Genomic DNA, 25977 nt, shown 5'->3' on the forward strand with positions numbered 1-25977 from the left:
CCATCCGGCCCCGCCCCCTCCGACGCGACCTGCGCTCCCGTCCGCCCATCCGGCCCCGCCCTGTGACGTCATCGGCCCCCGCGCCACCACCGCTCCGCCCAGGTCCTGGCCTCCGGTCCAGCTCCGCCGCTCCGTCGACACTCGCCCGCCGCCACCGCCGCCAAAATGTGAGTGACGCCTTGCGAGCTGGACGGCTTCGGGCCCCGGGGGGCGGCGGCCCGCGACGGGCAGCCCCGCCTGGCCCGGTTCCCGGTGGCAGCCTTTCGGACTCGGGCCGAGGCCGTGCGAGCCTGTGCGGGGCTTCCGAGGCCTGGGTGGGGCGGCGGCCCCGGGAGTGCGGGCTGCAGACGGGCGGAACGACCCCGCGGCGCCGCCGACCGCCCCGGAGGGCCCAGCGGCTTTGGGGGGGACCCGGAAGGGACCAGGGCGGGGCCGGGGGCTTTCCAGACTAGGAGTGCCCACCCCGCCCCGCCTCCGTCCCCGCCCCCTCCCCGTGCCCTCCTCTCACGCCCCCCCCACCCCCCACTGCCGGGGTCCCCAAAGGGGCGGTGGTCTCTGCCGGGGCCGGGGGTGGGCTGGGCGCCGGAAGTTGCAGGGGAAAGGCTCGGTCCCCTCTGGAGGCGCCCACGGCCGGGGTGCTCTCGGGAAGGCGGCTCTGGGACTTGCTCCTGTCGCGGTCCTTGCCCGGGGGGCTTTCCCGGGGCCACATTCAGCCGCTGCGGAGAGTCACAGAACCCCCGCCCCTCTGCAGCCTGCTCCTGGCTCCCCGAGAGAGGAGAGGGGAACGCGTTCTCTCCCGGGTTCCTTCTAGGAACTGGGGACCCCCCCTCTGGAGTGTGGCTGCCGAGGCCGCTGGGCCAGCAGATCCCGTGGTTAAGATCTAGGTCCGTGGAATTCCACAGCACCTGGTGTAAACACCACAGCCAGCTGTGCTGACTGCCCAAACCTCACCTTACTCGTCTATAAAATGGGGGTAACAGTAGTGTTCCCCTCATCGAGTTATGAGGACTCAAGGAGAAAATGCACCAGTACGTGCCCCTCCACAAACGCCTGTCAGACACTGACTCTGCGGAGGCAGCGTGGGGTCTGCTGCCGCTTTGACACCTGGGAGAGCACTGCCTGTGGGCTCAGTGCATCAGTGGCTGACGTGTGCAAGACACCTGCTGGGTGCTGTCTTAGGAATAGGGAGGGCCTCTCCAGACAGGCCTGTGATCTGTTAGGATCCAGTTTTACATATATCCAATCAAATCAGGGGCTACCAACCAAGTAATGGGAACAGTAAGGTCTTCCAGCCCAGAGTGGTCACACAAGATCGGCGCCTGGGGAGAAATAAGGCATTTGATGAGACGGTTAAGAGAGGGAGCATTGTTTTCTTGTTTCTGTAAAGGCCTGTATTTACCATCCTGGAAAAAGGGCATTCTGTAACTATCAGAGGCATACCGAGTGCATTTAAGTAGATGTGAGGCTTGAAAAAAGTCATTAGAAAATTGGAAAGTAGAGTTTATCTATCTTAGGATCAGGTTCTTCAGTGATACAAAGCAGATTCTATTAAACCTCTGCTTAGACCCTGGTCACTGTGAACGTGTGGATGAATGTTGGAAATTCCAGAGGAGCTAGAAGAAATGTTGTTAGAACCGTTGTTCATTACTCATTTTCTGCTTTAGTTCCGAAATTACTGGAATGACTTGGTACTTACAAAAATGTATGTGGAATGCTCCGTGACTGACGCGCGTGCCTTTCCGTGTTTCAGGTCTACAGGTGCGCCTGCAGGTCCAACTGCCTCTGGCAGTAACCGGAGACTTCAGCAGACACAGAACCAAGTGGACGAGGTACTGCTCTGAAATGCTGAAAAGATGAGTTTTAAATCAACATGGGAACACTCTGGAAACAATTTTAAATCAACATGGGATCACACTTTAGGAAGAGTGTCATAGAAGTGTGAATGTAAAGTGAATTTTGACTGTATCATAAAAGTAACAAAATGTTGACCCCTACTATTCTGGAAGCCCTGGTCTAAGCAGAAGTCAGATTCTCCTGGTTCATGCTTGTTTTTCTGTGGCCAAGTCACATACATGAAACACAAATACCCCTCCCTGAGGGCATTCCTCTGAGAACTGCTTTATAATGTATATTTTGCCACAAAAAATATTGGAAAAAAGATAACTACTTTATAAAACAGGGTAATCGAATATTCAGAATTAGATCTATAGGTTGCTCAAGCCAAGACCAACCCTTCTGACCAGATTTTCGTCAAAATGCTGTTCCAATAGCCTCACTTCCTATTACTCAGCCTGAGCAGGCCTCTAGAATTAACTCTGGTTGTTGCCCATTGACATACAGAAAGCAGATGCTGGCAAGTTGCTCTAGCCCAGTGGTCGGCAAACTCATTAGTCAACAGAGCCAAATATCAACAGTACAATGATTGAAATTTCTTTTGAGAGTCAAATTTTTAAAACTTAAACTTCTTCTAACGCCACTTCTTCAAAATAGACTCGCCCAGGCCGTGGTATTTTGTGGAAGAGCCACACTCAAGGGGCCAAAGAGCCGCATGTGGCTCGCGAGCCACAGTTTGCCGACCACGGCTCTGCCCAACAAATCTGCATTTGTGGAATTCTTGAGTTAGAGGGTGCTCACAGCATCTTCATTCTGCCCTGTTTGCAGACCCACAATGGAAGATTGGCAAATTCAAACTACTATTTCCATGTCCCTAAAAGCCATCATTGTCCAACAAGGGTATCTTGGTCTTTCTGCATGTAGCTGCCTTAGAAAGCAGTGTTCAACTTCTGTTAAACCAGGGGTTACATACATGGTGATGGAAGATGTGGTGGGCATGCAGTGCAACATACAGATCATGTATCATAGAAATGTACACTTGAAACTTACATGATCTTATTAACCAATTCACCCCAATAAATGTAAGAAAAATATAAAAGTAAAACTTCTGTTAAACTAGGTTTAACAGTGGGTTACTAAAGCATTTGGTAATATTTTTATACTAGAGGCCCAATGCACGAAGCTTCGTGCAAGAATGTTCCTTCCTTCCCAAACCGGTTTGGCTCAGTGGATAGAGCGTCGGCCTACGGACTCAAAGGTCCCGGGTTCGATTCCGGTCAAGGGCATGTACCTTGGTTGCAGGCACATCCCCAGTAGGGGGTGTGCAGGAGGCAGCTGATTGATGTTTCTCTCTCATCGATGTTTCTGGCTCTCTATCCCTCTCTCTTCCTCTCTGTAAAAAGTCAATAAAATAAAAAAAAAAAAGAAAAAAAAAAAGAATGTTCCTTCCTTCCCCTGGCTGCCAGCAGCGCCTTCGCTCTGGCCGGAGTCGCCTTTCCACCTTCCCACGCTGCCCAGAGGTCTGGAGTGGCTGGGGCGGTGCCGAATGCATGGTCATCGCCATGGCGGCGACCAAGCGTCCCGCCTGCCCCAGCTGCTCAGCACCTGTTTATGCAAATTAATGCACCACCTTTGTTGGGTTAACTTGCATACTCCTGATTGGCTGGTGGGCATCGCAAAGGTACGGTCAATTAGCATGTTACTCTTTTATTAGGTACATGATAGCTTTATGAACTTCTGAAAATTTTATATTTTCATGCTAAGAAACCCATTCTAATTGCATCTTGCATGAAACTTTTGTTTACTTACAAAATCAAATTGGGTCCTTTTTCTTAACCAAAGGAATTTTAAGGAGAGTTGTTTGTTTTTTTAATTCAGGTGAAATTCACACAACATAATTAACCATTTTAAAGCGTACAGCTCAGTGGTTCTTTGTTATAGTCCCAGTGTTATGCAACCATTACTTCTGTCTAGTTTCACAATTTTGTCATCACCACAGAACACCTTGTACACATTTAGTAATTACTCCCGTCTCCTCTTTCTGCTGTTTTCTCCCACTCTAACTGGCTTTCTGTTTCTATGAATTTTCTCCTTTTGTATATATCGCATAAAAGGAATCATACACTGTGTGGCCTCTTGTGTCTGGCTTCTTTCACTTAGCAGGATATTTTTGGTGCTAATCCAAATTGTAACAACTCTCAGCACCTTGCTCCTTTTTGTGGCTGAGTAATATTCCATTGTATGTGTACCTGGTTTATCCATTCATTTAGTTGTTCACCTTTTGGCTTTACCAAAATGCTGCTATAGACATTTGCATACAAGTTTCTGTGTGTGCATATGTTTTCGTTTCTCTTGGGTATGTACCTCAGAATGGAGTTGCTGGGTCATATGGTAGTTCTATGTTTAGCTTTGAGGAACCAGCAAACTTCCACAGTAGCGGCACCATTTCACATGCACACTAGCAATAGTCAAGGGTCCCTGTTTCTCCACATCCTCACCAACACTTGTTATTTGCCTTTTTTTGTTGTTATAGACATCCTAGTGAGTATAAAATAGTATCTCCTTGTGGCTTTGATTTGCATTTCCTTAATGACCAGTGATGTTGAACTTTTCATGTGTTTGTTGACAATCTATATTTATTCTTTGTAGAAATGTCTATTTCAGTCCATTGCCTTTTTATTACATTTATTGGTTTTTAGAGAGGAAAGGAAAGGGAGGGAGAGAGAGTGAGAGAGAAATACATCAACTGGTCATTCTACTTGTCCATGCATTCATTGTTTCCTGTATGTACCTTGACCGGGGATCAAACCCACAACCTTGGTGTATCTGGATCATGCTCTAACCAACTGAGCTACCAGCCAGGGCCAAGACCATTGAAATTTTGATAGAGATTGTGATGACTCTGCACATAAGTACATCATTTTGGCAAGTACTGTCCTCTTAACAATATTAAGTCTTCCAGTCTGTGAACGTGGGCTGTCTTCCCATTTAATTAGGTCTTCAGCTTTTTTCAGCAGTGTTTTGTAGTTTTCAGTCCAAGTTTTTGCCTGCTTGGCTCAGCTTATACATGAGTATTTTATTCTTTTGGATGCTATTGTATACAGAATTGTTTTTACTAATTTCCTTTTGATTGTTAGTATATGGAAACACTGATTTATGGATGCTGATATTGTACCCTGAAACTTTACTGCATTTGTTTATTAATAACCCTATTGTGGATTCTCTGGGATTTTCTACATATGGGATCATCTGTAACTATGGATCATTTATTTCTTCCTTTTTAATTTGGATGCCTTTGGTTTCTTTTTCTTGCCCAGTTGCTCTGGCCAGAACTCCCAGTACAGTGTTGAACAGCAGTAGAGAATGTGGCCTCCTTGTCTTGTTCCCTGATCTTAGGGGGAAAGCTTTGTTTTTTGTTTGTTTGTTTGCTTTATCCTCACCCCAAGATACGTTTATTGACCTGAGCGAGAGAGAGAACATCTATGTGAGAGGGAAACGTTGACTGATGGCCTCCCGTACATGCCCGAACAGGCTAGAACCGCAGCCTTGTAGTGTGTGGGACAGGACGACACTCCAGTCCGCTGAGCCAGCCGCCAGGGCAGCTCTTGGTTTTGCCATTGAGCATGGATGTTAGTCGTGGGTTTTCCCATGAACACCCTTTATCATGGTGAGGAAGCTCCCTTCTGGTCCTAGTTTACTAAGCGCTTATTTCATGGAACGGTGAGGCCTGGCCCCTTTTCAATGAAAGTTTGGCTCAAAATAGCCAAGTGCTGACCTTTTGTTCTTCCGTTTCTTTTGTGTGACTTGATGGGGTCACGTGCGTCCAGGTGGTGGACATCATGCGCGTGAACGTGGACAAGGTGCTGGAGCGAGACCAGAAGCTCTCCGAGTTAGACGACCGCGCGGACGCACTGCAGGCCGGGGCTTCCCAGTTTGAAACAAGTGCCGCGAAGCTGAAGAGGAAGTACTGGTGGAAGAACTGCAAGGTAACGCTCTCCGGTCCGGCCTCACGTTACGTCCCCCTGCATCCTCGGGCTGACAGAGCCCACAAACACTGGGCTTGCCTAAATCTTGGGGGTGAGTTTGACTCCCCATGGAAATGTGGGTTGACTGAATCTAAAACACTGACTGTACACCCTTCTCCACGTTCTGTGGCTGACCTTAGGAAGCATGTAGACAATAAAAATAAAGTTTTAAAAAAAAAAACAGCAGCACGTAGGAATGCCCAAAATCCGTCACAGACATGAGCCCTTCCAGCCCCGCCCCCAGCGGAGGCCTGCTCACAGGCTGCCGGGAGAGGGCTGGCGGTGGTGGTGCGCCTGCCTGGGGTGCTGTGAGCGGCTCCGGGGCCACGGGAAAGAGCTGCTCCGGGGCCGCAGTGTGCTGGGCAGAAGAGCCGAGAGCAGCGCTCCCCGGGAGCAGGGCCCCTGCGGGCCTTACGTGACTGTCAAAGACATGCGCGGCCACCAGATCCCTCTATGTCCGCCACCCACCTCCCCACCCCCCGGCTTAGAAGTGACATGACACTTACCCATACATTCTGTGCCCAGTAGCCCCTCCCGACGTGGGCAACTCATATACACAGACAAGTGCTGCTGAGGGTCCACAGACCATTTGAAGAGCTTACGAAAAGCAGATAAGGAGCCTGCAGATCTGATGGAGAGCATTACATTGAGGCTTTAAAAACTGCACTCTCAGATTGGGGTGCACCTGACCGGCCTTTCAGTGGCTGGGGTGGTAGATGGCACTCTTCAGTCAGGTCCTCTTTCTTTCGGAATGTGACCTGGACATGTTTCGTTGCAGATGTGGGCCATAGGGATCGGCGTTGTGGTCATCGTCATCATCATCATCATCGGTGAGTTCTGTCCTCCGCTCAGCGGAACTGCTGACCTCATGTACGTGCTAGTTTAGTCCAGAGAGTCTCGTTCTCTTCAGTAAACGTTTGAACACGAGTGTTGTATGATTCAAGTCTGAAGTTTTTTATGTAAACATCAATACTTTGAAACTTGAGAAAATGTATTTATTTATTCCCACTGGCCTATCAGTTTTCTCTCTGAGTATATTTCCGTCAGATTTCCTTCTGTGAGAAGCAGTGTAGTCTAGCAGTTAAAAGCACGGGCCATCCTAGCTCCACCGCCATCCACCTGCGTGGCTTTGGCAGGTGTTTTCATCTCTCTGAGCTGGAGTTTCCTCATTTGTAAAATGGGGATAATAAGGGTACCTACCTTATATGTTTGTTATGAGGCCAAAACTGCTTAATATATAAAAAGTGCTTAGGGTGTTACCTGGCACATGATAATAATAGTTTCATAAATAAATAAATACACTCTCCCATCATTACTGTTACCGCTAATGAGACCAGATACAGTTTGGAACACCCGTGGCCATTTTAGCCCAGTACAAACACATCTTGGAGCCTTCCTTTGGACAGTCCGGTCTGGCCCTCCACAAAACGCAGCTAAGCCCCTGGGAGGAGCAGGCAGGTGCGCTCCGCTCACCTGGGGACTGGAGTGCGAGGTTTGTTCTGGATGCGCGGGAAGCCTAACCGCGTCTCCTTGCTCTCTCCACCTCCCTGCTGCTCAGTGTGGAGTGTGTCTTCGTGAAGAACCAGGGAGCCTCCCGCCTGCTCTTCTGGAAGCCTCGACGAGACGTGGACTTAGAGCCTGCTCTCCTATCAAGCTTACAAACTGTCATATGTACAATGATTATTCTCTGCTCGTTAATGTCAAGTTTGATTCTTAGGAAATGTGCCTTTTTTTTTTTTTAACGTACACTCCAATCTAGAAGCGTGGTCAGCCCAGCCCGCATTTTGCACAGTGCCTTTACCACTTTACACTTTACACACGGGCTGATGAGAGACTTCCGGATTGCAGAGTGCATAACCTAGCAGTAGCGTTGTCTGAGTAATCGCCTTTAATTCCAGTTAGGGAACTTTCTTCCAAGTTAGCTATCCTCGTCACGTGACCTTATCTTCAGAACCACATTTAACCCTTTGGGTAATCAGATCCCTGTCTGTGCCTTCCAGAGAGAACACTACGGTCTCCCTCAAATCTGTGACCACGACAGGTTGTGCCTTATTTTGCTCCTGTTCTGGTTCCTTAGGAGAGAACCCTCTACTGTCTGTAAGCACTACTGACGCCGTCGCTGTGTATAAAATAAGATGCTGGGCAAAAACTTTTGTTCTTACATTAGAAACGAAGATGTTTACTTGTTATTGTTTTGTATCATATTTTAAAAATATTTTAATCAGAAATAACCTCTTTAAAACATTTTGATAGAACTATGGCTATGACCAAAGTTCCTATTTTGCCAAAAAGTTAAATCCCAGTAAAATGCCCTTGAGTCTGCTCCTGACAGATAAATTCCAACAGGTGACAGATGGAACTCCAGGTGCGCTTCAGAATTCAAGTTGTAACATTGCTTCTGAAGCTTCTACATCCTGACGGGCCTTTCTTGCCTTAAAACCCTGCAGGTGTTACAACGCCCCTTCCTAGTTAGCGTGTGTCCTGGGGTTAGAGAAGGTTCCAGCTAGACCCTGACCATCTCCCACCTAGAGAGATTGCAGAATACAGCCGTGGGCTCCCGTGTGTTCTGAGAATTATGTGAGCAACAGTGTTGTCACCTTCAAGGAAGACCATCTGTGAGCTGGTCATTATTTGGCCCAGGCCTCATAGACTGTAGCTTTTTGGAGTTAGTTTCTATTTTTATTGGTATTCCACTTCCTAACTCTGTCTCCTGCATTCTGCCTTCAGTTAGCATTGGTCAGGGTGCTGACTTCTCCCAGATGGCTGACGGAGACAGTCTTTCTTCGCTGTCATAGGCTCAGACTGTCTGCACAGGACCTGCTCTGGAGTCGCTGTTGTCATCTGAGAGGTTTTTGTTGAGACTCAGCGTCAGGCTGTGGGCTCAGGGCGGGAAGTCGGGTATGAAGGAAGACAGGCAGGAGGCCCGGAGGGGGAAGCAGAGGTTTACACTCCGCCTCTGTCCTGGGAGCTCGTGCTAGCACGTGACTTACGGAGCAGCAGCAGTTGAGTCCACCAGGACACGGGTCCATTCCTGTGGCGTCTGTTCCCCGACGGCACTGAAATGGTTGAACACGCCCAGCTGTGAGAAGGAAGCAGCCCTCAGTGTAGGGACGTTAGCCCCCTCGGCTCCGGGTCTCTGGCCGCGTCTGACATTGAAACTTTGGTGCTCTCTCCTTGGCCTTAGCTCAGTCCCATGTAACCCACCGGCTCCTGCATTAACCCAGGAATACCTCGCTCGTATCTGCATTTAGCTGGGAACTTGCCCACTGTAATGACATCAATAAAGTGTTTATAAACATAATCTGGTCCCTGTGTTGCTTTTAGAGGAGTAGCTGTGCCTGGTCAAAGTCCTAAAAATGGCATTCTGTGCCCCTGTGCCCCTGCCTCTCCCTATAAACCCCTACACACCAACCCTCCCTGAGTTCTCTAACTTCCTGCTACCCAGCAGATCCCCATCCGCTAGTTAACAGACTACACTACCTCTCTGTGCAAAGTGCTTTTCCATATAGGAGATGGGTGGGGAGCTGGCCTTCTCATGAATACCAAATTCTTCAGCATGTGGCTTTTGGATTTCTTAAGTATGTGGTCTCCCAAGGTGCTGTGCAGAGCTGGCCTCGCACGGGGCACCACAGATCGCTGCCTTCGTGGGACGGGGGGTATCATTTGGGTGGTTAGGGGCACTTCCAAACACATGGTTCCTGTTCTCATTCTGCTTATCTTCCCCTGGAACATAGTCTCTCACTCAACAGCCCCAGGGAATGATATAACATGGGTGGAAGCAGACTTAGGTTCACCATAAAAGGTCAGTTCCTATGAAATCCTATTGGGAGAGAAGAGGTTGACTTTTTCCATTGCCTTGGACAGGTAGGCACTACTTTCCTTGTCCGACATACTATTTATTGCCCTGGAAAAGAATTGTGCCTTTTCTTCAGGTCCTTTTTATAATCTGTATGAACTTTTGGTGCCATTTTCAAGATTTTGAAGGAAAATCTACCATGTATGGGCTCCCCTTTCTCTGTCCCTCCCTTAAATGTCAGGGTTCCTTGGGGCAGGGTCCTCAGCCAACTTGTCTTCCCATTCTACTTACTCTCCAGTCATCTATTCCCATATTTCTCATTAATCTACTGCTTCCTGGCCTGTTAGACATAGGCTTCCCAAACTCAATATGCACCAAACAGCATTAAGTATTTCCCCTGCCTCCTACTCCTCTTCTATCTACATATATAAAGAGCCAGGGTCCATAACATCCAAAACGATTGCAGGCTCGACTGAACACCAAAAGTCAGTTCTGCAGTCAGTGCTGGGTCGCCATGGCAACCCAGCACTGACTGCCAAGGGGGTTGTGATCAGGCCTAGACAGAGGCCCTGAGAGAAAAGCAGGGTCTGATCACAGCCCCCGGGGCAGTCAGTGCTGGGTCGGCGTGGCGGAAGTCAGTCCTGCAGTCAGTGAACATAGGGTCAGTTAATACCTTCGAGAGGAGTTGAGGATATAAAGTACAGTGTAGAGCAATTCTTATATTATTTCACATAAAACTCTTTTCAACTAAGGTATTTCCCTTTATTTAAAATGTATGTTGTTGAAAGTATTACAGATGTCCCTTTGTTTTAGGTTTTTTTTCCCCATTGATCTCCTCCACCCTGCACCCGCCCCTTCCAGGGCTTCGCCAGACTATTGTCTGTGTCCATGGGCTATTCCTATCTAATACATAAAAATCTAGACAGACTTAGAGAAAAGAAAATAAAAGATATGCCAGGTAAATATTGAACAGAAGAGCTGAAGTTGCTGCATGAATACTGGATACAGGCTTGAAGCCAAAACACAACTCGTGAGATAAAGTTAGTCATTGTAACATAACAAAAGGTTCCTTTCATTAAAGAGATAAGATGGTTCCCAATACTTATACACATAATAGAATAGTGTGGGGGTTCAGAATGAGCCTCACCAAGATGTGTCACAGTGGTATGCAGATTTTTGAGCTAAGGGCAATTTTAGCTTCAGGCTCAAGTGAAAATTCTGCCCCTCCCTTTAACTACCTAAAAAAAAAATTGAATTAGAGGCCTTGCCCATAAGACATTATCCTATATAATAAAAGGCTAATATGCAAATCGATCAAACAGCAGAACAACAGGTCACTATGACATGCACTGACCACCAGGAGGCAGACGCTTAATGCAGGAGCTGTCCCCTGGTGGTCAGTGTGCTCCCACAGGGGGAGCGCCGCTCAGCCAGAAGCCAGGCTCATGGCTGGCTAGCGCAGCAGCGGTGGTGGGAGCCTCTCCCGCATCCACAGCAGTGCTAATGAGGTCCGACTGATGGCTTCCGGACTGCGAGAGGGTGCAGTCCAGGCTGAGGGACCCCTCCCCTCTGAGTGCACGAATTTCGTGCACTGGGCCTCTAGTATATATATAAAAGCCAAGTGACCAGAACACCAGAACAACCGGTTGCTTTGACGTGCACTTCGGCCCTGATCAGCCCCACCCCACCCTGATTGGGGCAGGGCCGGCCAGTTGACCTCCCGTGCTCCTCCTCCCCCCACCAGCCTGGCCCCAATCGGGATGGGCCAGCCAGACCTCACCTGTGCACAAATTCGTGCACCGGGCCTCTAGTCAACAATAATGTCCATCCCAGAGAATGGCTGAGAAATCCAATGGCCTACCTCAGTTGCCGACCACGGGCCTACCTGACAACTCTACTTGGAAGTGTAATGCACATCTAAAACATAACGTGAAAACGTAACTCTCAGTCTTCCCTCCATCAACAATTACCATCCAGGACTTGCCCCTCTAAGCCAGTGGTCGGCAAACCACGGCTCGCGAGCCACATGCGGCTCTTTGGCCCCTTGAGTGTGACTCTTCCACAAAATACCACGGCCTGGGCGAGTCTATTTTGAAGAAGTGGCGTTAGAAGAAGTTTAAGTTTAAAAAATTTGGCTCTCAGAAGAAATTTCAATCGTTGTACTGTTGATATTTGGCTCTGTTGACTAATGAGTTTGCCGACCACTGCTCTAAGCTGATGTCCCATCACAAACGGCTCTGCTTAAACCAGACTCGGGAGTCACCTTGATGCTGCTCTCTTCTCATTCCATCCGCAAGGCTCTGTGCCCCCAAATGTATCTTCTACCTTCTAATCAAGGCCTCCTAACTTTTAACTATTTCCTGTGCCGCAGTCTGAGACTAATCGCTATCTTGCTTAAAACCGGCCCCTTTCCACTATCATGAGAAAGAAATCCAAGTTTCCCCGATGATAAGGCCCACTGTAGTCTGGCCTTCCTAACCTCTGACCCCAACTGGCACCACCCTCCCCTCCCTGTTCTCCAGGCGAAGTATCCTGCCTTTGGTTTCTCACCAGCAAAGCTGCTCTATGGCCGGGCCCTCCCCACCCCCTTCACACACCCAGGTTTCAGTTTCACCTCCGAGAGGCCGAGAGGCCGCCTGGATCCCCTGGCTAATGTGCCTCTTGCCTCCTTCACCCCCAGGCCTGTCCTAGTGACACCTTATCCCATTAGCTTGTTTCATGTTCTGCACAGCACTTGCCACCTTCTGACTTGATGGAGTTGTTCACATGCTTTATGTCAATAAAATGTGGACTCCCTGAGTGGCCCCAGCTCTCTCCCCACCCAGGGGCCACACTCACCCCTACCCAGCTATGCATTCAACAAATATTTGAATGAATGCAGTTTCACGAAAGAGCTTCAGAGGCGCGGGAGATCTGCCATCGTTTGGGAAAAGAAGAGGGTTTATCCAACCCATGACATGAACAGCTGGCACAGGTCCCTTCCTATGCAATGCCTTCCATTCACCCAACAAGCACGGAAGATTTCTGATGGCCAGGCCCTGGCGAGGGGAGCAGGTCTGCACGGTGCCCTCCATTTCGGAGGAGCTGGTGCTCACTCTAAAAAGAGCCTCCGGTGCTTTAAAGCGGGCTTCTCCACCGCCTTTTCTGGGTGAGAGCCCTTTCCCTGCACTTGTCTTCCTCCGGGGGTGGGGCCCGCCCGCTGCTGACCCGCCAGCCCGTCGGGATTGGCCAGCCTTGCGCCCAACCGCGTTACGTAAGGCGCTCTGGGGCCTTCGCCCCCGCCCACTCGCCTCGGGTTACGTAACCTGGGCGCCCCAGTCCAGGCCCCGCCCCCGGACCAATGGGGGCCCGCAGAGCCCGCAGCGGCGGCCAATCGCGCAGTCAGGGGGCGGGGCTTCATCACGTGGCGCGCGGGGGGCGCGGCGCCTGGGGCCCACTGCACGCGGCGGGCCTCGGGACTCCGCGGCCCCGCAGACGGCGGCGGGTGAGTGCGGGGGTCCGGCCGGGAGGCCTCACGCTCGCCGGCCGCAGGTTGTCCCGAGCCTGCCCTCAGGCTGGGGCCGCGGTCAGGCAGCACCGCCCGGGAACCTGGGGTCCCCGGAACTTTGTACTCCAAGTCGCCCGCCTCGCCGGGGTCCCCTTCCTGGCGCGCGCCGACTTCGCAGGGCTGCGGTGGGCGAGCGGGTGACCCCGAGCCAGGCTTTGCGGCCGCCGGGGCCGAGGGTCCCCTCCAGGGCTCCCAGCCGGCGAGCCACAGCCCGGTCTCCCGCGTCCAGTCGCCCGTTTCACGTAACATTTGTCACTTTTCTCCCCCCGCCCCCCCCCCCCCCCCAGGCTGGACCCCCGTGAGCGGAGACGTCCACGGTTGTACGGAAACCCCGGAGAGCACGGTGCCTCCCGGTGACCGGGAGCGTTCTCTCCAATGCGAGCGCACGGACCGGAGTGAGCAGTGCATTTCTGTCGCTGGTTACAAACCGGGAAAGAAGCGGCAACGGGTTCGGGCCGCCGAGCGGAAGGTGGACGCTTGCGAAGACCTAAACATGTCCAGCTGTGAACCGCCGGGCTCCGGGGGGCCTGCACCTGAGCGCCTCGGGGGACCCCGGGCCAGCGGCCCCCAGGCCCTGGGGAGAGACTCTGGGGGAAGGTGGAGCCAGAAATACCAGCTTCAGAGCAAACACCTGGAGAGCAGCCACAGGTGATCCTTGCACCCTGGTTGGTGGGTGTTTCCTGGCCCGCGTGTGGGAACAGGGACTGGAGGGTTTAAGTCTTTTTACTTGGTTTGTCAGCAAACCCGAGGAGCAAGTTCAGGAGGCCACTCAGGGATCCTCCAATGAAATGCTCTGGGAGGCAAGTCAAGGACCGAAGAGTGACAGAAGTAGATGAAGAGGGGTTCAGCCGAGTGGAGACGGGGGTGGGAAGGAGCGTGGGGCATGTGCGGCAGCGGCTCCCAGGTTCTGTGGCTGGCATTGCCCCGCCCGTAAAACAGAGACAAACCTGTGAGCTCGGACTGGATCCTTGCTAAGCACTTAGAAAGATGCTTGGCGCGGAATAGGCTGTTCAATAAACGTTTGGCTGTTACTGAAATGGAAAGCGTTGAGTTTATTTTGGTCTTAACAGTGAACAGCAAGACCGAAACAGAGTCTCTGAAGAACTGATCATGGTTGTCCAAGAAATGAAAAAATACCTGCCGTCGGAGAGACACAATAAACCGAGCACCCTGGATGCCCTCCACTATGCCCTCCGCTGTGTGCACAGCGTTCAAGGTAAAGGAGCCGCCGAGGAAGGGCGGCCCAGGGACCCCGGCGCGGAAACGGCCGCCAGGCCGGAGGAGCTGTCAGTGCGGTGTCGTCACAGGAGCGTTTTGAGGTTTTTATGGTGTTCTAGGGGAGATGAGCGATCCCAGGAGGGTCTTCGTTTTTCATACTGGGAGACCCCGATTTGTGAATAGCTGAGTGCAGTGTTGTGCTGGCCTCTCCCAGGAGTCGAGTTTGGCATCAGCACATTGCGCAGGCTCACTTTGTGAAGGAGCATCGTCTCCTGTGGATATTAAGGGGGAAATACATTTAGCTAAGTACAAGTTTTACACTTTCCCTGCCTTACACATACTTTTAAAATGCACTCCCGGTGTGCCAGGAATTTGCCAAACTACCAAGGAGCAATTATAAACGCTTTTTCCCTTTGATCTCTGACGTTCCTTCTCGAGGGATTTCGTAAAGTACACGATCTCTAGGCCAACCTCAGGGGCGTCATACACGACACGGGGCTTCACATGTGACTCGTGGCTCCGAGGGCCGGAGTAACGCTTCTGTCGTGGCAGCGCCCTGTGTGTGCATTTGGAATGTTGGGGTTCAGTCCCCTCTTTAGGACCTTCAGTGTTCTGTTCCTTGCGATCTAGAACATGCAAGATTCCTAACACTCAAGGTCTTAAGTTTGCACCGCGATCAGTATTTCAGGTGAATTTCGAGGAAAACACGGAGGTGTCCTCTTGAGAAACCAGCCCGCTTTCCTCGTCATAAGAGTGGTTTCCTGGAGATGCTGTTTTCACTGGACTCCCTATTTGTTTTCCTGTGTTTCTTAGCAAGCAGTGCGTTTTTCCAGACTCTCAGTCAAAATGGAGCACCTCAAGCAGATGTGACCATGTACGGCCTTGAGGAGCTGGCCTCCATGGCTTCAGAGCACACTTCCAAAAACACAGTAAGAATCCACGCATTTGCCATCTCAGCCTGGGTGATTTTTCCTCACAGCCTGGTCTAGATACAATTTAAACAAAGAATAACCGAGTCTCAGTAACCACAGCTGGAGGTAAACAGGAGGAGAAAACTGCCCCAGCGGCCCCGGGTCGCCTCCCCGGCCCTCGCGGGGGGGGCGGGTCTGCGGGCAGGAGCAGCGCAGGCGCACGTAGCTCCGCTCCGCTCCGGTCCTGAGGTGCCCGTCTCCTTAGCCTCCCCGAGTCTCTCCGAGACACAGCACTGCAGAGGAGCGTCCTGCGTCGTGTTCTAACCTCCGAATTGTTCATTTCTATTTATGTCATTCTTAGTTCCAATACCTACTCCTTCAAGTTGTAACAACTGGATGTCACAGGTGAGTCAAGAAAGTGCTGTCATTTTTTATAAAATGTTGGAAGGGACGTTGAGTATCTCTTTTGAGTCTCTGTCGACAGAGTAATGTTACCGCGTGCTTTGTTGATATGATGGAGGCTACTCACCTTTATGTTTAGATCTCAACACAGTCGTAACGAAAAGGTTTTCTAATATCGGGACCTGAGCTGTCCCTAATGTCACCGTAGCGCTTCTATTACTGACTGGTGTGTTCATAGCACACAGTAGGTGCTGTTGAGATGTAAGAAAAGGGAGTGTAAGAACACATTTCCTCTTGCGGGTCTTTAAAATGAAGCGAGGGGGGAAACGGAGGCCGGGCCCGCAGCAGCAGCAGCGGGAGATTAAGCCAAGTTAGACGCCTGTCTGTCGTCACACGTTCGAGAACAGATCTTAGGTGAGGAGGCTGGTTAAAGGCGACATCTTGGAGGTGACTCTTGAGCCTGGTCTGGAAGCCTGGACTGCTTTGGTGAGGAGGAGACAGCCTCCAGGGCAGGCACAGTGTGCAGAGGGGGAGGAATCCAAGTCGGTGTAGACACGGTGGAGGCGTGCTTCGTCCATGGAGGGAGCTGCCGTGTTTCCTGGCCCAGACACCAGACCTTCAGAAGGCTTTGCGGTGACGGGTACAACGTACATGTCGGAGCTCTGTCGCCTCGGCAGGAAGTGTGTGTCCTAAGCTCCTGATCCTGGTGGAAATCTAGGGGAGGGACCTTTTGGGGGTGCACTGCTAGTAGGCGTCTCAGTGTTTGCCGTTATTGTCCGTTTCCACAGGACACCTTCGCGGCCGTGTTCTCGCTGGTGTCGGGGCGGGTGGTGCACGTCTCGGAGCAGGCGCCGTCCGTCCTGGGCTGGCGGCGGGAGTCTTGGGAGGCCTCTCCCTTCGCCGAACTGCTCGCCCCGCAAGATGTGCGGGCGTTCTACACACACACTGCCCACGCTCAGCTTCCCGCCTGGAGCAGCTGGACCCAAAGAGGTAACCGGCCCGTATGTTCATAACCCCCTCATCCCCCCCCATCTCCTCAAGGTCACGTCCCTGCTCCCCGAGGCAATGCAGAAACCGCCGCATCATTCGGGACAGGCAGACGGAACGGCCTTTCTTAGTTCTTTATTTTAAAAAGCAGCGTGTGATGAAAATAACACTTTAAATGCTTCTGAAAACATAAAGACTCAGTCAGTTCGCTTTCACGTAGTCCAGTTGATTTCGTAGAGTGTAAGTCATGACACAGTTTGATTGGCACACGCTGCATAGCAGGCGACGTGCTGTAAAGGCTGTTTCTGCGAAGGGAATAGAATGGAATGTTCTTCCTCTGACGTTGGCTTCATTACGTGTGAGCTTTGCTTGGAGATAAGCTTCTGGTGGTTAGCTTTCTCCCGTTTGCTTCTCCGTAAAAGTTCCTGGATCTCATCACTTTTCCTTCTGACCTGGGAGGCCTGTTTACCGTGTAATGTGAATCGGTCCTGTGTGGTCTGTAACCCATCGTTTCTGCTTTCGTCTCCCTTCCACTCGCGCTCTGTAAAGGGTCTCCTAGAGCTCAGTCTAGATCGTCCTTCCCTGTGATTCCAGCTTCTTGTAGAAAAACACATGGACAGAGCTGCCCGCGTTACCCCTCTCGGCCACGCGTGGTGCTCGGCACGCTCACGCTCCTGCGAATGAAGCTCGTGTCCTTCCTGGTTTGAACCCAGAGCTTGGTCCAGGGCAGAAGCCTCCTGGCTTCCCTTTCCAGGCCCAGGCCGTCGCCCCGTCTTTTAGGCACAAACTGTATGAGCGCTAGAACGCACGCCTGTCGTCCTGGCTCCCTCTCCTGTTGCCGTCACACAACAACATCCATTTCCTTCCTCTCCTCTGCCCTGCACGCATGTGTTCGGCCTTTCGTTGCCCTAGGGCTCCTCTGCATTTCTTAGTCTCTGTTCCTCCCGTAAACATCTGCCCGCATCCCTGTGGGCCGGGCACCCCCAGGTGCTGCAGTGGAGGCGGGAGCAGAGCGGACGGGCAGTGTCTGCCGCTCGCGGTGCCGTGTGTTCCTTCCTCTTCGCCCGTGAGCCTGCCTTCTCTCTCCAGCCTTCTCGTCTTCGCTGAGCTTCTTGCCACGGGTTTCCCTCCTGGAACAGCAGGCTGTGGCCTGAAATTGTCGTCTGGCAGCCCTAACCCTTTGCTTCCTCACGAGAGGCCCTCCGCTGAGTGTGCTCCCGCCCCGCACTTCTGCCCGCAAACCTCGGGCCCGGCCTCCCGAGCGCAACCGGTGAGGCCCCCAGTTCATGGGACTGTGCCCGCGCTCCTCCGCCCGTCCCTTCCTTGGAGCTCACAGGACATCCCGAGGCCGTGGGAAGCCACCCCCCGCTGCTGTCAGCTCGGCCTCTGTAGAGCCTGGTTCCGCTTCCCCATGGTCCGCCTCTGCTGAGGAGCCGGCCGCGGTTTCTGTAAGTGCACCCCGAAAGGAGAGGGGACACCCACGCCGAGGCGCGCCGGTGCCTGCGGCCCATCTGTGTCACCACCCGGTCGGCGCTCTGTGTCACGAGACTCCAGGGAGGGGCTGTAAGCGGCGCAGGGAGTCCGCCTGCCGTCCAGGTGCGGGGTCTGCCCCGTGCGGAGAGTCTTAGCTGGGAACCGACGGCGCTTTGAACTGAGTCTGTCCCGGAGGCCACGGCTTCTCGGGGTGCGGTGGTTTCTGACCAGCCCGGCCCAGGGTCGCTGTGCGGGTCGTCTTAACTGCTGCTCTGTGACGGGGACTGTTTGCCAGGGGCTCCGCTTAATGTTTTAGGGGATGGAATCTTCACAAAAACCTTGTGAGGCATGGACACCCTCAGCGTCCCCCGCTGACAGGTGAGGTCGCTGTTCGCTGGGGTCGGCCGAGAAGCAAATGCCAAGATGGGGTTAGCTGTGCAAGAGACTTAGGGAGAGGGGCCCCCACCTCTGTGCAGGGCTGTCCCTGGGGAAGGGGGCTGGGAGGAGCGGGCCCGGCCCCCAGCACAGCTCAGAGCAGCTGGCGTGGCCGGCCCAGTCCCCGCTGTGCACGGGCGGTGGCTGGGAGCGGCGTGTGCCCTGCAGCCAGGAGCCGTGCCCTTGCTCAGCCCCCAGTCACTGAGCACAGCAGGTGCCTCACCAAGGTCACGCTGCCAATACGTGCGGAGCCCGGCTTCACCGTGGCCGGTGAGCCCGGAGCCCAGCTCTTACCCACTGCCCCTGCCCACGGCTGCCGTGACTGACTGACCGGAGAGCCGTGAGCAAACAAGCATGTGTTTGACAGTGGCTCCAAGGCGGCGAGCTCCTGCCTGTAAAAATCATGTCGGAACTTGGAGGGTGTGGTTTTTTAAAGTTTATTTTATTGTTTAAAGTATTACAAAGAGTAGTGCAGCCGAAACCGGTTTGGCTCAGTGGATAGAGCGTCGGCCTGCGGACTCAAGGGTCCCAGGTTCGATTCCGGTCAAGGGCATGTACCTTGGTTGCGGGCACATCCCCAGTAGGGGGTGTGCAAGAGGCAGCTGATGGATGTTTCTCTCTCATCGATGTTTCTAACTCTCTATCCCTTTCTCTTCCTCTCTGTAAAAAATCAATAAAAAAAAAAAATCCTCACCTGAGGATATTTAAAAGAGTAGTGCATATCTCCTTTTTTCCCCATTGACCTTCCCTTGGCCTCCCCCCCTCCTCCCCCCCCCCCCCCCCCCCCCCCCCAGTGTCTTGCGTCCATTGGTTGTGCTTATATGCATGCATGCAAGTCCTTTGGTTGATCTCTTACCTCCCCCCACCCCCAGCCCTCCCCAGCCTTCCCGCTGTAGTTTGACAGTCTGTTCGATGCTTCTCTGCCTGTGTATCTATCTTCTTGTTCATCAGGTTATAATGTTCTTTATTATCCACAAATGAGTGAGATCATATGGTATTTTTCTTTCTCTGACTGGCTTATTTCACTTAGCATAATGCTCTCCAGTTCCATCCATGCTGCTGCAAATGGTAAGAATTCCTTTTTTATAGCAGCGTAGTATTCCATTGTGCAGATGTACCACAGTTTTCTAATCCACTCATCTGCTGATGGGCATTTAGGCTGTTTCCAAATCTTAGCTATGGTGAATTGTGCTGCTATGAACATAGGGGTGCATATATCCTTTCTGATTCGTGTTTCTGGTTTCTTGGGATATAGTCCTAGAAGTGGGATCACTGGGTCAAATGGCATTTCCATTTTTAACTTTTTGAGGAAACTCCATACTGTTCTCCACAGTGGCTGTACCAGTCTGCATTCCCACCAGCAGTGCACGAGGGTTCCTTTTTCTCCACATCCTCACCAGCACTTGCCGTTTGTTGATTTGTTGATGATAGCCATTTGACAGGTGTGAGATGGTACCTCATTGTTGTTTTGATTTGCATCTCTCAGATGATTAGTGACTTTGAGCATGTTTTCATATGTCTCTCAACCTTCTGTATGTCCTCTTTCGAAAAGTGTCTATTTAGGTCCAAGCCCATTTTTTGATTGGATTGTTTATCTTCCTTTTGTTAAGTTGTATGAGTTCCCTGTAAATGTTGGAGGTTAAACCCTTATCGGAGATAACATTGGCAAATATGTTCTCCCATGCAGTGGGCTCTCTTGTTGTTGTGTTGACGGTTTCTTTAGCTGTGCAGAAGCTTTTTATTTTGTTGTAGTCCCATTTGTTTAGTTTCTCCTTAGTTTCCATTGCTCTAGGAGCTGTATTGTTAAATATATTGCTACGACAAATGTCTGCTATTTTGCTGCCTATGGCTTCTTCTAAGATTTTTATGGTTTCCCATCTTACGTTTAAGTCCTTTATCCATTTTGAGTTTGTTTTTGGGTATGGTGTAAGTTGGTGATCTAGTTTCATTTTTTTGCATGTATCTGTCCAATTTTCCCAACACCATTTATTGAAGAGACTGTCTTGACTCCATCGTATGCTCTTGCCTCCTTTGTCAAATATTAATTGAGCGTAATGGCTTGTGTCAATTTCTGGGTTCTCTGTTCTGTTCCACTGGCCTATATGTCTGTTCTTGTGTCAGTACCAGGCAGTTCTGAGGACAACGGCTTTGTAGTATAGCTTGATATCTGGTATTGTGATTCCCCAACTTTGTTCTTCTTTCTCAGGATTGCTGCGGCTATTTGGGGTCTTTTTTTATTCCAGATGAATTTTTGGAGACTTTGTTCTGGGTCTTTGAAGTATGCTGTTGGTATTTTAATGGGGATTGCATTGAATTTATAGATTGCTTTGGGTAGTATGGACATTTTAATGATGTTGATTCTGCCAATCCATGAACATGGTAAATTCTTCCATTTGTTCATGTCTTCCTCAATCTCTTTTTTTAGCGTCCTGAAATTTTCTGAGTACAGGTCCTTTATCTCCTTGGTTAAGTTTATTCCTAGGTATCTTAATTTTTTTGGTGCGATGGTAAATGGGATTGCTTTTTTAATTTCTCTTTCTGTGAGCTCATTATTGGTGTATAGAAAAGCCATAGATTACTGGGTGTTAATTTTGTATCCTGCTACATTGCCGAATTCATTTATTAAGTCTAATAGTTTTTTGATGGAGTCTTTAGGGTTTTCTATGTACTGTATCATGTCATCTGCGAATAAGGACAGTTTTACTTCTTCTTTTCCAATTTGGATGGCTTTTATTTCTTCTTCTTGTCTGATCACAATGGCTAGTACTTCCAGCACTATGTCGAACAGGAGTGGTGAGAGTGGGCATCCCTGTCTTGTTCCTGTTCTTAGGGGAAATGGTTTTAGTTTTTGCCCATTGAGTATGATGCTGGCTGTAGGTTTGTCATATAAGGCTTTTATTATGTTGAGGTATGATCCTTCTGTTCCCACCTTGTTGAGAGTTTTTATCAGGAAAGGGTGTTGGATTTTGTCAAATGCTTTTTCTACATCAATTGATATGATTATGTGATTTTTGTCTCAGTTTGTTTATGTGATGTATCATGTTTATTGATTTGCGGTTATTGTACCAGCCTTGCACCCCTGGAATACATCCCACTTGGTCATGGTGTATTATCTTTCTAATGAAATGCTGGATTCGATTTGCTAGAATTTTGTTGAGAATTTTGTTGTCTATGTTTTTGATATTGGCCTGTAATTCTCTTTCTTTGTAGTGTCTTTATCTGGTTTTGGGATTAGGGTAATGCTGACTTCATAGAAAAGCTTGGAAGTGTGTCTTCCTCTTGAATTTTTTGGAATAGTCTGAGGAAGGATAGGTTTTAGTTCTTCCTTGAATGTTTGATAAAACTCCCCTGTGAAGCCATCCAGTCCAGGGCTTTTGTTTGCTGGAAGTTTTTTGATTACTGCTTCAATTTCCTCCATAGTTATTTGTCCTATTCAGATTTTTTTATTCCTCCTGGTTGAGTTTTAGAAGGTCGTATTTTTCTAGGAATATGTCCATTTCTTCTAGGTTGACCAGTTTGTTGGAGTAGAGTTGCTCATAGTATTTTTTTTTTTTTACGATCTTCTTGTTTCTGTGGGGTCTGTTCTTATTTCACCTCTTTCGTTTCTGATTTTGTTTATTTGGGTCCTCTCTCTTTGCTTCTTGGTGAGCCTGGCTAGAGGTTCATCAATCTTGTTTATCCTTTCAAAGAACCAGCTCTTGGTTTCATTGATCTTTTGTATTATTTTTTGTTCTCTATGTCATTTATTTCCGCTCTGATCTTTATTATCTCCTTCCTTCTGCTCACACTGGGCTTTTCTTGTTGCTCTCTAATTCTTCAAGTTGCAGAGTTAGATGGTTTATTACCATTTTTTCTTGTTTTGTGAGGTAGGCCTGTAATGCTATGAACTTCCCTCTCAGGAGTGCTTTCACTGTGTCCCAAAGATTTTGGATTGTTGTGCTTTCATTGTCGTTTGTTTCTAGGATGTGTTTTATTTCTTCTTTGATCTCTTCGGTAACCCAATCATTGTTTAATAACATGCTACTCAGCCTCCAAGTGTTTGAATTTTTGTGATTGTTTTACTGTAGTTGATTTCTAATGTAATGCCATTGTGATCTGAGAAGATGCTTGATATGATTTCAATCCTCTTGAATTTGGAGAGACTTTGCCTGTGTCTCAATATGTGGTCTATCTTTGAAAATGTCCCATGTGCACTTGAAAAGAATGTGTATTCTGTAGTTTTACGGTGGAATGTTCTGAAGATGTCGATTAAGTCCATCTGATCTAGTGAGTCATTAAGGATTGAAGTTCCTTTGCTAATTTTTGCTAATAACTGTCTAAAGGATTTATCCAGTTATTTCAGTGGGTTATTAAAGTCCCCTACTATGATTGTGTTGCTGTCAGTGTCTTCCCTGATATCTTCTAGAAGTTTTTTATGTATTTGGGTGCTCCTGCCTTGGGTGCATATATGTTTACCAGAGTTATAGCTCTTGTTGTATTGATCCCTTTAGTATTATGAAGTGGCCTTCCTTGTCTCTTGTTATGGTCTTCACTTGGAGGTCTATTTTGTCAGATATAAGTATTGCTACCCCCGCTTTTTTTTTTTCATTTCCATTTGCCTGATAAATATTTTTCTATTTTTTCACTTTCAGTCTGTGTGAATCCCTTGTTCTGAGGTGAGTCTCCTGTAGACAGCATATATATAGGTCCTGTTTTCTTATCCATTCAGTCACTCGATGTCTTTTGATTGGAGCATTTAATCCATTTACATTGAATGTTATTATTGATAGGTACTTGTTTGTAGCCATTTCTGTACTTGATGACTGTGTTCCTTCCTCCCTTTCTATTTCTTCTTTTTACAGGATTCCCTTTAGTATTTCTTGCATTGCTGGCTTGGTAGTGATAAACTCCCTTAGCCTTTTTTTGTCTGCGAAGCTCCTGATTTCCCCTTCAATTTTGATTGATAGTCTTGCTGGATAGGGTATTCTTGGATTCAGACCTTTGCTTTGCATCACTTTGTATACCTCATTCCGTACCCTTCTAGCTTGATGTGTTTCTGTTGAGAAATCATATAATCTAATGGGGGGTCCTTTGTAAGTAACTCTTTGTCTCTCTGTTGCAGCCTTTAAGATTCTCTCTTTGTTGTGAACATTTGCCATTGTAATTATTACCTGTCTTGCTGTGGGTCTTTTGGAATTCATCTTGCTTGGGACTCTCTGTACTTGTGTAACTTTTTTCTTCCCTATACAGGGAAGTTTTCTGTCATGATTTCTTCAAATAGATTTTCTAATCCTTGCTGCTCTTCTTGTCCTTCTGGCAGCCCTATTATACGTGTGTTACTTCGTTTCGAGTTGTCCCAAAGCTCCCTCAGGGTCTCCTCCTGCTTTTTAATTTTTTTCTCCAGTTGCTGTTCAGATTGGGCTTGTTTCTCTACCTTATCTTCTAACTCACTAATTCGGTCGTCTACTGTTGAAACCTTCCATGGTGTTTTTTATTGTAGCTATATCACTTTTCATTTCTTCCTGATTTTTGCATAGGTTGTTGATTTTCTTGTCCATCCGGTTTATGAACTGTAGGACCATTACTCTGAATTCTTTTTCTGTCATGTTGCATGCCTCAGTTTCACTTATTTCCTTTCTTGGCAATTTCTCTTTTTCTTTCCTCTGGGGATTGTTTTGTTGTCTCCCCATTCTAACTATCACCAGAAGGTCCAATCACCGAGTTGTGGTGGCCTGGGCCGTGTGCTGTGGGAGCTTCGCGCCTGAGTGTCACTGAAGAGCTCTGACACAGACGTGTGGCTGCCATGGGTCTGTGGGAGCCCTGCTCGCCCAGGCTCAGAGTCACTGGCGCTCAGTGCAGCCTCATGCGTACACCTAGAATCAGGGACCCCGCCTGCGCCATGCTGAAAAAGAGACCCCGCTGGCATGTGCTGAAAATCAGGGTCCCCTAGCGTGCACCAGAAGTCGGTGTCTCCCTGTGCCCGCGCCAAGAATCAAGTATTTGAGTCTCTGTCACTTGGTGCGGCCTCACACTGAGAATCAGGTCCCTGTGTGCGCATGTGCCGAGTACTGGAGTCACTGGGTCTTAGTGTGCGTGTACTCGGAATCAGGGATCCCGTGCACGGACAATGAAAACAGAATCAAGTCACTGGCGCTCAGTGCTGCCTCTCGCGTGCAGAATGAGGGTCCTCGGTCTGCTTGGGGATCGGGTTGCACAGCTGCCCTGCGCTGCGGGAGACAGACTTCGTGTGCCCTCACCCAGAATCAGAGTCAGGCGGCACAGCTGCCCTGAGTGGGCCTGGGGGTCTGTTCCCAGGAGTGCGCACTGCGGGTAACAAACTCCCCTGTCTGCGTGCCCAGGCTCAAACCCAGCACAGCCTCCCTGTGTGAGCAGGGCCTGCCCACGCGGAGAGGGTCCAGCAGTTCCTGTGCCGCTATAGCCGGCCGGCGGGAGGGGGCTGGGCCCTGTGACTCACAGAAATCCGCGGCCGGGTGCCTGGGGTCTTGGTGTCCCTGGGTCTGCAGCTGTGGTCACAGGTCTTTTACCCGGGTGGCTGCAGGGTCCCGGTTTGCGTCTGAGACCAGTTTGGGTGGTGGCGAGGCTGGGATCCTAGTCTCAACAGCTGTTTTTCAAGATGGTGGGGTCTCTGTGCCGGCGGTGTCCTCCCCGGATTGTTTGTGGTGGCAGCTGGGTTTCGCCGTCCAGGCCTGCCCGGTTTGGCAGCCCCTGGAAGACCCGCAGGATCTGACTGTCCCTCTCTCTCTCTCACACACACACACACGCACACACCACACACGTCCACACACTCCTCTATCGCTCCCTCTCACACACACACACACACACACGCACGCACGCACCACACACGTCCACACACTCCTCTATCGCTCCCTCACTCTCTCTCACACACACACACACACACACACACACACACACGCACCACACACGTCCACACACTCCTCTATCGCTCCCTCACTCTCTCACACACCCTCCCTACCTTCTTGCCGGTCGCCATCTTTTTTTCTTGGAGAGTGTTTGGATCCTTACCCACGTCCCCTCCGTGAGCTTGTCCACGTCTCAGCAGTTTCTGCGTTGAGCCGGCAGCACAGCCTCACGTCGCGGACTCGGCTGATGGTGGGGTTCTTTCACTGGGTCCCCAGCCGCCCTGTGAGAACCGTCTTCTGCCGTCGGGACTCGGCTCCGACTCCAGTTGCCTGCAGTTTGGCAGTGGGATCCCTGGCCCTGGACTCTTACACGGGAGTCTCTCTGCTCACGTACATCGTCCTGGTCGCTCAGAGCCCGTTTTCTGGCGCCTCCTGCGATCCTTTCCGTGGAAGTGTGAAGACCTGGACCGTAGTCAAGACTCGGTTCTTC

The 25977-nt window shown here is 50.1% G+C and overlaps 2 protein-coding genes across 3 annotated transcripts in view; both read left to right on the forward strand.

Annotated features, from left to right (window-relative positions):
* The first annotated feature begins 66 nt into the window (after window positions 1–66).
* VAMP3 (vesicle associated membrane protein 3) lies at window positions 67–9159 on the forward strand. 2 transcript variants are annotated; one of them, XM_028160960.2, is made up of 5 exons: window positions 67–167; window positions 1751–1829; window positions 5661–5819; window positions 6637–6688; window positions 7417–9159. In XM_028160960.2, coding segments are annotated over exons 1-5 (312 nt in total). In that variant the 5' UTR covers window positions 67–165; the 3' UTR covers window positions 7437–9159. The 2 variants fall into 2 exon arrangements, with proteins under 2 accessions (XP_028016761.1, XP_028016760.1); XM_028160959.2 differs by lacking the exon at window positions 67–167 and having other exon boundaries at window positions 1701–1829.
* A 3935-nt stretch (window positions 9160–13094) lies between these two features.
* The window catches only part of PER3 (period circadian regulator 3), a 43428-nt gene continuing 30545 nt past the window's right edge, over window positions 13095–25977 (forward strand). The window contains exons 1-5 of the mRNA XM_054720842.1: window positions 13095–13138; window positions 13489–13849; window positions 14272–14417; window positions 15233–15348; window positions 16521–16722. Of these exons, the coding sequence (XP_054576817.1) occupies window positions 13695–13849; window positions 14272–14417; window positions 15233–15348; window positions 16521–16722 (619 nt within the window). The 5' untranslated portion in view covers window positions 13095–13138; window positions 13489–13694. The remainder of the gene's footprint in view (window positions 13139–13488; window positions 13850–14271; window positions 14418–15232; window positions 15349–16520; window positions 16723–25977) is intronic.

This window comes from Eptesicus fuscus, chromosome 9 (genome assembly GCF_027574615.1).
Source record: "Eptesicus fuscus isolate TK198812 chromosome 9, DD_ASM_mEF_20220401, whole genome shotgun sequence".
Classification (NCBI taxonomy): domain Eukaryota; kingdom Metazoa; phylum Chordata; class Mammalia; order Chiroptera; family Vespertilionidae; genus Eptesicus; species Eptesicus fuscus.

Bases quoted from the DNA above. Each gene is read 5' to 3' on its own strand.
- VAMP3 (XM_028160959.2), top strand. From the start codon at position 1,701: ATGTATGTGGAATGCTCCGTGACTGACGCGCGTGCCTTTCCGTGTTTC. The intron at 5,820-6,636 runs GTAACGCTCTCC...GTTTCGTTGCAG, and splicing joins ACTGGTGGAAGAACTGCAAG to ATGTGGGCCATAGGGATCGG. The intron at 6,689-7,416 runs GTGAGTTCTGTC...CCTGCTGCTCAG, and splicing joins CGTCATCATCATCATCATCG to TGTGGAGTGTGTCTTCGTGA.